Source organism: Scomber japonicus, chromosome 11 (assembly GCF_027409825.1).
Source record: "Scomber japonicus isolate fScoJap1 chromosome 11, fScoJap1.pri, whole genome shotgun sequence".
Taxonomy (NCBI): Eukaryota; Metazoa; Chordata; class Actinopteri; order Scombriformes; family Scombridae; genus Scomber; species Scomber japonicus.
The window spans coordinates 32,151,306-32,164,153 of NC_070588.1; the positions used below are offsets into that span (position 1 = coordinate 32,151,306).

The 12,848-nt window shown below is 41.4% G+C and overlaps 3 protein-coding genes across 3 annotated transcripts; all 3 read right to left on the minus strand.

The window, feature by feature from the left end:
* LOC128367703 (putative olfactory receptor 13C6) lies at nt 1-740 on the minus strand. Its single transcript, XM_053328315.1, is given in 2 exon segments — nt 1-287; nt 290-740. Coding segments are annotated over 2 exon segments (738 nt in total).
* A 2,709-nt stretch (nt 741-3,449) lies between these two features.
* On the minus strand, nt 3,450-4,379 carry LOC128367514 (olfactory receptor 11A1-like). Its single transcript, XM_053328084.1, has one exon. The coding sequence runs from the start codon at nt 4,374-4,376 to the stop codon at nt 3,450-3,452; it is 927 nt and encodes a 308-aa protein (XP_053184059.1). The 5' UTR covers nt 4,377-4,379.
* Nucleotides 4,380-9,254: 4,875 nt separating this feature from the next.
* On the minus strand, nt 9,255-10,181 carry LOC128367504 (olfactory receptor 11A1-like). Its single transcript, XM_053328073.1, has one exon. It carries the CDS (start codon nt 10,179-10,181, stop codon nt 9,255-9,257), a length of 927 nt encoding a protein of 308 aa, XP_053184048.1.
* Between the last annotated feature and the right edge of the window lie 2,667 nt (nt 10,182-12,848).

A 12,848-nucleotide genomic window follows, 5' to 3' on the forward strand; every position in this document is an offset into this window, starting at 1 on the left:
TTATGCACTCAAACAGGTGAAGCTGATTAAAACCAACAAGTGGGGTAAACATGTTTCTGCTGCCTTTTTCCTGACTTCTTTACAACTTTGGTAAGTTAATATTAATATCCTTACATATGTAAAAATTACAAAGAGCATAGGGAGTAGTACAAAATTGATTAAAAGAACCACACCATATATTGTCACAAATTTTGATCTCACACAATGAAGACTGTAAACTACATTGTTACAAAATATTCCTTTTAAATTAAAGTTGCACAGTTTAGTATCAGCAATGCCCGTAGACAAGCTGGCAAAAGCCATGATAAAACCAGAAAAATACTGATAGTAGTTTTTCTCATGATAACTGGATATTGCAGAGGTTTACATATAGACACATACCTGTCATAAGCCATGGCTGACAACAGTAAGAAATCAGACATGCCTAAAGTGTAAAATATAAAAAACTGAAAAAGACAGACTGAATAGGATATGATCTGTTTTTCAGATAAAAAGTCAATTAACATTTTTGGGTAGATAGTAGTGCTGTAAAGAACAGCATTCAGTAACAAAGCTGCAATGAAAACATACATAGGCTCATGAAGGTTTTCATGAACCCATATAAGACACACAATAATGATATTACTGCCGATTATTAGAATATATACTGTAAACATGATCAAAAAATAAACATATCTGTATTTGTCCACTTCCACATACCCACCAATAGTTATATATGTTACATTTAATTCATCATCCATTAAGATTATCAAAAAAGTAGAAGTTCAGCAATAAAATAGATTACAAAACTAGTGCTTCATTCAATGTCTTCATTCATAGATATTCTACCTTGAAATACACTCTCATGTTCATCTTAGACATTCACACAGTGAACTGTCTCTGTGTCAATGGAATGTTTTCTATGGAATTGCTTGACCCTCTATGGATCTCATTAAAGTCTTCACCTAAATAGCAACTACTCGCTCTTAACTTTACTAAACTCGAGAGGCCTAAAGTTGCAGCAATTGTTTGGCCTACTTTGCTTGGGCGTGTGCCCCATAATACAACATTACACCCCACATCTTCTGCACCAACTGTTATTTTCCCCTTGGGTTTTTATATTGGGATATTTTTATACTGGGATAAACGTGTTAAAACATATATATTAATGTGCACTAATACAACGTTTTTAAAGATGCTTGTGTTGCTTCCCCAACTCAAAGTATTCATAACTCAATATCGAGTACTCAATATTGAGTATGAATACCAGAGCACCAATGCTATCCACCAATTTTTTAAATCTGCTTATCACACTCAATGTGATACACAGATTTTCACAAGATGATAGATTGCTATGGTATATCAAACTGAATCTGTAATAGATGGAACCTTTATTGTCCTCCAGGAAACATGTAAAAACATCCAGATAACCTTACTGCAGTATACCGATGTACATGGTGATGTGGTCATGTCTCGTTTACAAAGTCAGAGTTTGCCCTGATACCAAACCAGTACATTGGATAATTGAGAAAGTTTAACCAAAATGAGTGGCCAATCAGACCTGCAAGATTTTTTTTCTAGAACCCAGCACTGCAAGAGGTGGCAGCCTGACATGACAGCTTCACTCTGCTTTACTTTTTTCTTACTTTTAAGATATTTTTGAAAAACCTAATTTTAGATGCTATATTTTGGCCAAGTGTTTTATTTTATTACCTTAGCAGGCACTACCTCAGAGAACAGTGTTTATGTGAAGCAGTGTTTCCCTGTTTAATTCTCAGCGTTGCTGCAAAAATGACTGTGCTTGAAGTAACATGACGTTAACTATGTTGATCACTTGCTCGATTTCATTAGAAGTTGCTAGCAGCTAGTTAACCATATAACTTTGCTTTTGGCTTCAGTGTAGGCTTCATAACACAACCTGCCCCCTCCCTTCATAAGCTACTGAAGTAGGGGAGGACAAAAGCAGACAACTCAACTCTCCTGGACGTCCTGTGACTCTCCAGCATATTGATAGGGGCTCCTTGACGCCTGCAAATGAGACACAATCTCCCACAATCTGGAGCGAGCAAGCAAGAGCGCGCACTAGAGTGACTGACCGCGCGCGCGTGTGAGTGACTATCAATGCAGCGCGTGTGAATGCACAGCTTCCTGATAGATCTATGTTGCTGCTTATTAGACCAATCGCACCTAAATCTTCCAAAGTGCAGGAGCAGTTCACACTACATACAACTAGAAAGTGTGTGCTGCATCCTGCCAAGGTCGGCATGAAGCGTGTGTGCGCACGTATGCACGCGCACAGAAAACGATGGGTTTTCTATGGCTTTTGCGCGTCATATCAATGATATCATGTCAGTGTGTGGATCATTAACCTTGTTGCAGTGTACTCCCTGGTTCTAGTTAGTGAACTATCAGCTTCTACCTGCTCAGATCTCATATTCAGCAGCAGGAGAGGAGGAGAGCAGCAGGGGAATCTAGCACACATAGTGTATGGAAGCCTATCGATGGAAAAAGTAAAACTGGTAGCCTAACTACAAAAATAAACCATTATTATTATTTATCTTTTATTTATTGCTCCAACAGCTCAGGTCGACTGAACAACAGAAAATACCTCTTTTTGTGTAGCATACATGTGTATGTTATTTTGTTAAAGCTATCAGACATTAACATTTAGTTGTTTTGTTTGAATTATTATTTATAATTTAATATTACTTTAACAACTCAGGGATGTCCAAGAGGCAACATGTTGTTTGAGCATTTCTAGGGGAAATACTGGTGCAGTATAGGGGTTTGAAAAAACGGTTTAATTTGAAACATTTTAATTTCATGGCTCACATTTGTGCAGTTTTTTTTATTTTATAGACTCTACTTTGGCCAAGTGCTTTATTTTTATCTTACAGCACTACTTCAGAGAGCACTGAGTAGTCAGAGCACTTTACTTATTATTTAAAAACATATTGGTTAATCTATTGAACAAGTCATTACATTGACACAGACTGATATGCATTGTTTATGGGAATGTCATTCATGGTTTATCATCTCTAGAAGTGTATGATTCAACTTGTTTGTTTTTTTAAGAAGGAAAAGAAAAATTGCAATTATTGATTACATCGACTCACAATACTTGTAGAATCGCAATTATCAAGAATCGTGATACAAATCGATTCAGCACCTTAGAATAGTGATACAATCTAATTGTGACCAAAGCATATCATCCCACCCCTAATACACACAAGTTCATAACAGTTAATTGAAATAAAGTAAACATTTTAAATGACTTAAAATAAATTAATAGACATTTATGAATAATTTCAACAAATGGATAAATCAGTACATTAGTCAAGCTGATGATATACTCTTTACTCTCTATCATATATAAAAATACATAGTCCACATCAAATGCCTTCCAAGAATCCATATTTCTGCATGATTATTCAAAAATAAATTGTTATACATTTATCAGTGTAAAAGCATCAGAGTCTTTTGGCTCGGCAGAACAACCTTTTGAGGTGTTTAGAAATTTCTTTCATTTTGAGCCCGTATATGAGTGGATTAAACAAAGAATGATACAAAACTATTTGTAACGTCATTATTAGACGTGCCATTTTTGTAAACTTAGATTCCAGTCGAGCTATACTGACATCATATACACTAAAACAGGTGATGCTGATTAAAACCAACAAGTGGGGTAAACATGTCTCTGCTGCTTTTTTCCTGGTTTCTTTACAACTTTGGTATGTTAATATTAATATCCTTACATATGTAAAAATTACAAAGAGCATAGGGAGTAGTATAAAATTGATTAAAAGAACCACACCATATATTGTCACAAATTTTGATCTCACACAATGAAGACTGTAAACTGCATTGTTACAAAATATTCCTTTTAAATTAAAGTTGCACAGTTTAGTATCAGCAATCTGTATTACTAGCACTGCCAGTAGACAAGCTGGCAAAAGCCATGATAAAACCAGAAAAATACTGATAGTAGTTTTTCTCATGATAACTGGATATTGCAGAGGTTTACATATAGACACATACCTGTCATAAGCCATGGCTGACAACAGTAAGAAATCAGACAAGCCTAAAGTGTAAAATATAAAAAATTGAAAAAGACAGACTGAATAGGATATGATCTGTTTTTCAGATAAAAAGTCAATTAACATCTTTGGGTAGATAGCAGTGCTGTAAAGAACAGCGTTCAGTAACAAAGCTGCAATGAAAACATACATAGGCTCATGAAGGTTTTCATGAACCCATATAAGACACACAATAATGATATTACTGCCGATTATTAGAATATATACTGTAAACATGATCAAAAAATAAACATATCTGTATTTGTCCACTTCCACATACCCACCAATAGTTATATATGTTATATTTAATTCATCATCCATTAAGATTGTCAAAAAAGTAGAAGTTCAGCAATAAAACAGATTACAAAACTAGTGCTTCATTCAATGTCTTCATTCATAGATATTCTACCTTGAAATACACTCTCATGTTCATCTCAGACATTCACACAGTGAACTGTCTCTGGGTCCATGGAATGTTTTTTATGGAATTGCTTGACCCTCTATGGATCTCATTAAAGTCTTCACCAAAATAGCAACTACTAGCTCTTAGCTTTACTAAACTCTAGAGGCCTAAAGTCGCAGCAATTGTTGGACCTACTTTGGCGTGTTCCCCGTAATGCAACATTACACCCCACACCATTAAAATGGGGACCTGGGAAAAAAGTGTAAATAGGTAGATATGCACCAACTGTTATTTTCCCCTTGGGTTTTTATGTTCAACTGGAATAAATGTGTTAAAACACATATATTAATGTGTACTAATACAACGTTTTTAAAGATGCTTGTGTTGCTTCCCCAACTCAAAGTATTTGCCAAAATTGAGTGTGAATACCAGAGCACCAATGCTATCCACCACATTTTAAATCTGCTTATCACACTCCATATGATACACAGATTTTCACAAGATGATAGATCACTATAGTATAACAAACTGAATCTGTAATAGATGGAACCTTTATTGTCCTCCAGGAAACACATCCAGATAACCTTACTGCAGTGTACCAATATACATGGTGATGTGGTCATGTCTCGTTTACAAAGTCAGAGTTTGCCCTGATACCAAACCAGTACATTGGATAATTGAGAAAGTTTAACCAAAATCAGTGGCCAATCAGACTGATCAGACCTGCAAGATTTTTTTTTCTAGAACCCAGCACTGCAAGAGGTGGCGGCCTGACATGACAGCTTCACTCTGCTTTACTTTTTTCTTACTTTTAAGTTTTTTTTACAAGAAACCTAATTTTAGATTGTGTATCTGTGTAAAAAGTTACTTGTAATAGTTAGTTGTTGTTTTTTGTGTGATTTAGCAATGTGTGAGGTTTTTTGGATGAGATTTGACAGCAGAGGCAGCAAAATGGGCATGTGAAATTGTGGAGGAGTGCAAGGACCATGGTTGGTGGGGACGCTGCCACGCCATCCTGGGTCGTTCCCTCCTCATAGGTCTAACAGCACTTGGTGTGACCTGAGCAGCAGAAAGGGGAGCCACACATAGCATCACAGAAGCCACAGAAAAAGCCACAAGGTGGCTTTGGATTAAGAGGGGAGACCCTTGGTGTGTTGCTGCAGGAATGCAAGCTGGGATTTGATTACCCCAGCTGGGTCACCTGGGTGGGGGTCTGATGTTGAAAGACCCGAAACCCCTGATGAACCCAGGAACATCACTGAAGTTGCATCCCATCGCATTATAGAGATGTACTGTATCTTAAAACCAAACCAGGATCTCTCCTGGGCCTTGCATACATCCACCATCATTGGGAAGGCACAACAGTGTCTCTTCTTCCTGCGGAAGCTGAGGTGAGCCAGTCTGCCACAGAACCGTCCGTCTGTCCGTCTTCTGCCCCTTATCCGGGGTCGGGCCACGGGGGCAGCAGCCTAAGCAGGGAAGCCCAGACTTCCGTCTCCCCAGCCACATTGTCCAGCTCTTTCCGGGGGATCCCGAGGTGCTCTCAGGCCAGCCGAGAGACATAGTCTCTCCAGCACGTCCTGGGTCTTCCCCGGGTTCGCTTGTACCCGTGATCTTGTTCTTTCGGGCACTACCCAAAGCTCATGACCATAGGTGAGGGTAGGAATGAAGATTGACTGGTAAATCGAGAGGTTTGTGTTTCGGCTCAGCTCCCTCTTCACTGTGCAGAGCCCACATTACGGCAGACGCCGCACCGATCCACCTGTCGATCTCATGCTGCATCCTTCCCTCACTCATGAATGAGACCCCGAGGTACTTGAACTCCTCCACTTGGGGCAGGATTTCATCCCCGACCCAGAGGGTGCACTCCACGCTTTTCTGGCAGAGGACCATGGACATGGATTTGGAGGTGCTGATTCTCATCCAAGCCGCTTCCCACTCGCCGACGAACTGATCCAGTGAGAGTTGGAGGTCACGGTCTGATGAAGCCAACAGGACCACATCATCCGCAAAAAGCAGTGACCCAATCCTGAGGTCACCAAACTGGACCCCCTCAATGCCCTGGCTGCACCTAGAAATTCTATTCATAAAGACTATGAACAGGATTGGTGACAAAGGGCAGCCCTGGCAGAGTCTAACCGTCACCGGAAACAAGTCCAACTTATTACCGACAATGTAGACCAAGCTCTGACACTGGTCGTACAGTGAACCCCGTATCAAGGGGACCGATACCCTGTACTCCTGGAGAACCCCCCACAGGACTTCCTGAGGGACACGGTCGAATGCCTTCTCCAAGTCCACAAAACACATGTGGACTGGTTGGGCAAACTCCCATGCACCCTCCAGGACCCTGCAGAGGGTGTAGAGCTGGTCCACAGTTCCACGACCCGGACGAAACCACATTGCTCCTCCGGAATCCAAGATTCGACTATCCGACGGACCCTCCTCTCCAGTACCCCGGAATAGACCTTACCAGGAAGGCTGAGGAGTGTGATCCTCCTATAGTTGGAGCACACTCCTCCGATCCCCCTTCTTAAAAAGAAGGATCACTACCCCAGTTTGCCAATAGAGGCACTGCCCTCGTTGTCCAAGCAATGTTACAGAGTCGTGTCAACCATGACAGCCCCACAACATCCAGGGCCTTAAGGAACTCAAGGCGGATCTCATCCACCCCCGGGCTCTGCCACTAAGGAGCTTTTTGACCACCTCGGCGACCTCAGCCCCAGAGATAGGAGAGCCCACACCCGGGTCCCCAGGCCCTGCTTCCTTACCCGACGGCGTGTCAGTGGGATTGAGGAGGTCTTCGAAGTATTCCTTCCACGAAAGCATAACGTCCCGAGTCGAGGTCAGTATGGTCCCCCACCATACACAGTGTACATACATGGTGCACTGCTTCCCCCTCCTGAGATACCGGATGGTGGTCCAGAACCTCTTTGAAGCCGTGCGGAAGTCGTTCTCCATGGCCTCACCAAACTCCTCCCATGACCGTGTTTTTGCCTCAGCGACCACCGCAGCTGCACTCCGCTTGGCCTGTCGGTACCTGCCTGCTGCCTCCGGAGTCCCACAGGCCACAAAGGCCCTATAGGACTCCTTCTTCAACTTGACGATTCGGATATTGCCGCCACGACAGGTACCGACCACCTTACGGCCACAGAACCAGTCGGCCGCCCCTACAACGGAGGCACGGAACATGGCCCACTCGAACTTAATGTCCCCCGCCTCCCCCAGTACACGGTCAAAGCTCTCGGAGGTGGGAGTTGAAACTCTCTCTGATTGAGACTCTGCCAGACGTTCCCAGCAGACCCTCACAATGCGTTTGGGTCTGCCAGGTCTGACTGGCATCCTCCCCCACCATCGGAGCCAACTCACCACCAGGTGGTGATCAGTTGACAGCTCCAGCCCTTTCTTCGCCCGAGTGTCCAATACATGCGTCCGCAAGTCCAACGACACGACTACAAAGTCAATCATCGAACTGCGGCCTAGGCTGTCCTGGTGCCAAGTGCACATGTGGACACCCTTATGCTTGAACATGGTGTTTGTTATGGACACGGGGTGGGCAATAAGTAAGCCACCCCTGTCCAACGCCTCTCACCAGTGGCAACTCCAGAGTGGAAGTGAGTCCAACCCCTCTCAAGAAGACTGGTTCCAGAGCCCTTGCTATGCGTCGAGGTGAGGCCGACTCTATATCTAGCTTCTTCTCAACCTCGCACACCAGCTCAGGCTCCTTCCCTACCAGAGAGGTGACATTCCACATCCCTATAGCTAGTTTCTGCAGCCGAGGATTGGACCGCCAAGGTCCCCGCCTTCGGCTGCCGCCCAGCACACACTGCACCTGACCCCTTTGGCCCATCCTGCAGGTGGTGAGTCTGCGGGATGTGGGTCCCATGTCGCCTCTCCGGGCCCCATGGGTGCAGGCCTGGCCACCAGGCGCTTGCTACCAAGCCCAACCCCCAGGCCTGGCTCCAGGGGGGCACCTTTTTATATTGTGTATTGAACTTTATTGCTCTTATAGATTGTCAATATTTTATTAATGTCTTAATGTTTTAATTGTCTTAAATGTTCTTATGGCTCAGGGAGTGCGATCTAAATTAAGTTATATGTTGTTGTATATAATGACAATAAAGCTATTAAACTACTTGTCCCCTTAAAGAGAAAGGTCCCTGCAAATAAATAGAAGGTTGTCCTAAGTGATCACTTTCATCCTATGATGAAACATTTCATATATCTTGATGGGAGTGGTGTCTTCCAGGATGCCCCCATCCATAAGCAACAAGGGTTCACTGACTGGTTTGATGAGATAATAGAATATGAAAATGATGTGAATCATATGCCATGGCCTTGCAGTCACAAGATCTCTACCCAATTGAACACCTGTGGGATTTTGAACCAACGTGTTAGACAGCACTCTCCACCACCATCAAAACACCAAATGAGGGAATATAGTAGAGTAGAGTTCAAAGACTCTAGAATCAATGCCAAGGTGCATTGAAGCTGTTCTGGAAGCATGTGGTGGTCCAACACCTTACTTTGTCACCTGTCTGTATACACATACACGCACGTTCATAACAGTTAATTGAAACAAAGTGAACATTTTAAATGACTAAAAATGAATTAAAAGATATTTATGAATAATTTCAACAAATGGATAAATCAGTACATTAGTCAAGCTGATGATATACTCTTTACTCTCTATCATATATAAAACTACATAGTCTACATCAAATGCCTTCCAAGAATCCATATTTCTGCATGATTATTCAAAAATAAATTGTTATACATTTATCAGTGTAAAAGCATCAGAGTCTTTTGGCTCGGCAGAACAACCTTTTGAGGTGTTTAGAAATTTCTTTCATTTTGAGCCCATATATGAGTGGATTAAACAAAGGATGATACAAAACTATTTGCAATGTCATTATTAGACGTGCCATTTTTGGAAAATTAGATTCCAGTCGAGCTATACTGACATCATATGCACTCAAACAGGTGAAGCTGATTAAAACCAACAAGTGGGGTAAACATGTTTCTGCTGCCTTTTTCCTGACTTCTCTACAACTTTGGTATGTTAATATTAATATCCTTACATATGTAAAAATTACAAAGAGCATAGGGAGTAGTACAAAATTGATTAAAAGAACCACACCATATATTGTCACAAATTTTGATCTCACACAATGAAGACTGTAAACTACATTGTTACAAAATATTCCTTTTAAATTAAAGTTGCACAGTTTAGTATCAGCAATCTGTATTACTAGCACTGCCATTTGACAAGCTGGCAAAAGCCATGATAAAACCAGAAAAATACTGATAGTAGTTTTTCTCATGATAACTGGATATTGCAGAGGTTTACATATAGACACATACCTGTCATAAGCCATGGCTGACAACAGTAAGAAATCAGACATGCCTAAAGTGTAAAATATATAAAATTGAAAAAGACAGACTGAATAGGATATGATCTGTTTTTCAGATAAAAAGTCAATTAACATTTTTGGGTAGATAGTAGTGCTGTAAAGAACAGCGTTCAGTAACAAAGCTGCAATGAAAACATACATAGGCTCATGAAGGTTTTCATGAACCCATATAAGACACACAATAATGATATTACTGCCGATTATTAGAATATATACTGTAAACATGATCAAAAAATAAACATATCTGTATTTGTCCACTTCCACATACCCACCAAGAGTTATATATGTTACATTTAATTCATCATCCATTAAGATTATCAAAAAAGTAGAAGTTCAGCAATAAAACAGATTACAAAGCTAGTGCTTCATTCAATGTCTTCATTCATAGATATTCTACCTTGAAATACACTCTCATGTTCATCTTAGACATTCTCACAGTGAACTGTCTCTGGGTCCATGGAATGTTTTTTATGGAATTGCTTGACCCTCTATGGATCTCATTAAAGTCTTCACCAAAATAGCAACTACTAGCTCTTAACTTTACTAAACTCAAGAGGCCTAAAGTTGCAGCAATTGTTTGGCTTACATTCCAGCATACCAATATACATGGTGATGTAGTCATGTCTCGTTTACAAATTTGCCCTGATACCAATCCAGTACATTGGATAATTGCATGTCATTTAGATATATTGTTTATAGTTTAAAATGTATCATTGTTGCGTGGCAATGTAGTTAAACATATCACTGTTCAGATTTTTAAAAATGGTGCATTATTGTGCTGATCTGCTCTGCCTTGAGAGTTGTCTGCCATAAAGCAAACATTTTAAGGAAGAATCCACTAAAAGCATATAATCATGGAGCATCTTGTGGCCTTATGGTCCCTACTTCAATTCTGGCTGATAACATTTTTTCTCCCATTGCCCATCTTTATCTCTACTGAAATACAGAAAAAAGAATAAAGAATCTATATGTTCACTACATACATTTTTGGCAGGGCTTGTTTTCTCAGAGTTGATTTGAATGGTAGTAGTATGTAGAGGCTGTGGAAAGAAAGTTTAACCAAAATCAGTGGTCAATCAGACTGATCAGACCTGGAAGATTTAGTTTTTTTCTGGAACCCGGCGCTGCAATAGGTGGCAGCCTGACATGACAGCTTCAGTGTGCTTTGGTTTTTTCTGACTTTAAGATATTTTTTAAACCCAATTTTAGTGTATTCATTCTGTGTAAAAAGTTAATTGTAATAGTTAGTTGTTGTTTTTTTGTGTGATTTAGCAATGTGTGAGTTTTTTTGGATAAGATTTGACACCAGTGGCATCAAAATGTGCATGACAATGCCCTTAGCAACCAGCAAAACAACAACAACAGAGGGCCTTCTATTCACGTGAGGAGTTTTTCCAGTACCAGGATCTACTAGTTGCTTGTCTAAGGGAGATACCTGGCGAGCTGAGGATAAGGAGGAGAGGAACTAGAGCGATGGTGAGTAGGAAGACGATGGAGAGGAGGTGGAGATATAAGCCATGTCTTCCCTCGGTTGTCATGGGGAATGTGCGCTCTCTGAATAACAAGATGGATGAACTCTCTGCCTTAGTGAGTGGACAGCGGGAGTAACAGGAGTGCAGTGTTATATGCCTGAAATAGACGTGGTTGAACGGAAACATACCAGACTGTTAAGTGGAACTACCTTGCAGACACAGCATCCCAACCCTCTTCCCATAATCCACATGGATTTCAGCCAGGTTGAGATCTCAAAGACAATGACTAACTTCAACCAGTGTGTGACCTGTAACACCAGAGGGAATAGGACCTTATTATATGCCAATGATAAGAAGGCATATAGTGCCACAGCCCTCCCTCCCCTTGGATGTCCAATACAGCTTACTGCTACATACAACCCTCTTGTCAGGAAACAGCCCATCACCAACAGTGGTCTGTGGAAGCAGAGCAGGCCTGGGTGATGTTTCAGTAGAACTATGGTGGCAGGAGCATGTCTATGTTCCCCCAACCTTATGTCATTCGTATTTTCCCTCAGTTTTATGTTCCCACAGACCTATGTTCCCTCAGTCCTATGTTTCCTCATTCCTATGTTCCCTCAGTCCTATGTTTCCTCATTCCTATGTTTCCTCATTCCTATGTCTCCTCATTCCTGTTCCCTCATTCATATGTTCCCTCAGTCCTTTGTTCCCTCATTCCTATGTTCCCTCAGTCCTTTGTTCCCTCATTCCTATGTTCCCTCAGTCCTTTGTTCCCTCATTCCTATGTTCCCTCATTCCTATGTTCCCTCATTCCTATGTTCCCTCAGTCCTATGTTCCCACAGTCCTATGTCCCCACAGTCCTATGTCCCCACAGTCCTATGTTCCCTCAGTCCTATGTTCTCTCAGTCCTATGTTCCCTCAGTCCTATATTCCCACAGTCCTATGTTCCCTCAGTCCTATGTTCCCTCAGTCCTATGTTCCCACAGTCCTATGTTCCCTCAGTCCTATGTTCCCTCAGTCCTATGTTCCCCAAGTTTAATAATAAAATAATGTATTTCACCTGTCTTTGAAGTATTTTCATAGATGAACAACAATACATTATAAGCTTTAGGGAATGGCCATACCTGTGCTGTGGTAATGTAGGCCTGAGGAAACATAGAGCCTAATTTTGATGGGAGGAAAATGTCTTAGAAATGGGGAACATAGGGCCATCTACACCTTCTACTTCAACTCCAGGACGTGCCCCCTGCGGAAGTTCTCAGATGACTCCTCCATTGTTGGCTGTATCACAGACAATAAGGAGGAGTACAGAGACCTAGTTGAGAGCTGCAACAGGAACCGCCTACAGCTCAAGCTCAAGCTTCATACAGAAAACCAAGGACTTCCGGTGCAGAAAGTACCCCCCGACACCTGTTTTCATAAATAGGGAGGGGGTGGAGATAGTGGACACCTACAAGTTGATAGGCTAATGATAAAAGTGTGGCATTGTGCTATTGGATAGTG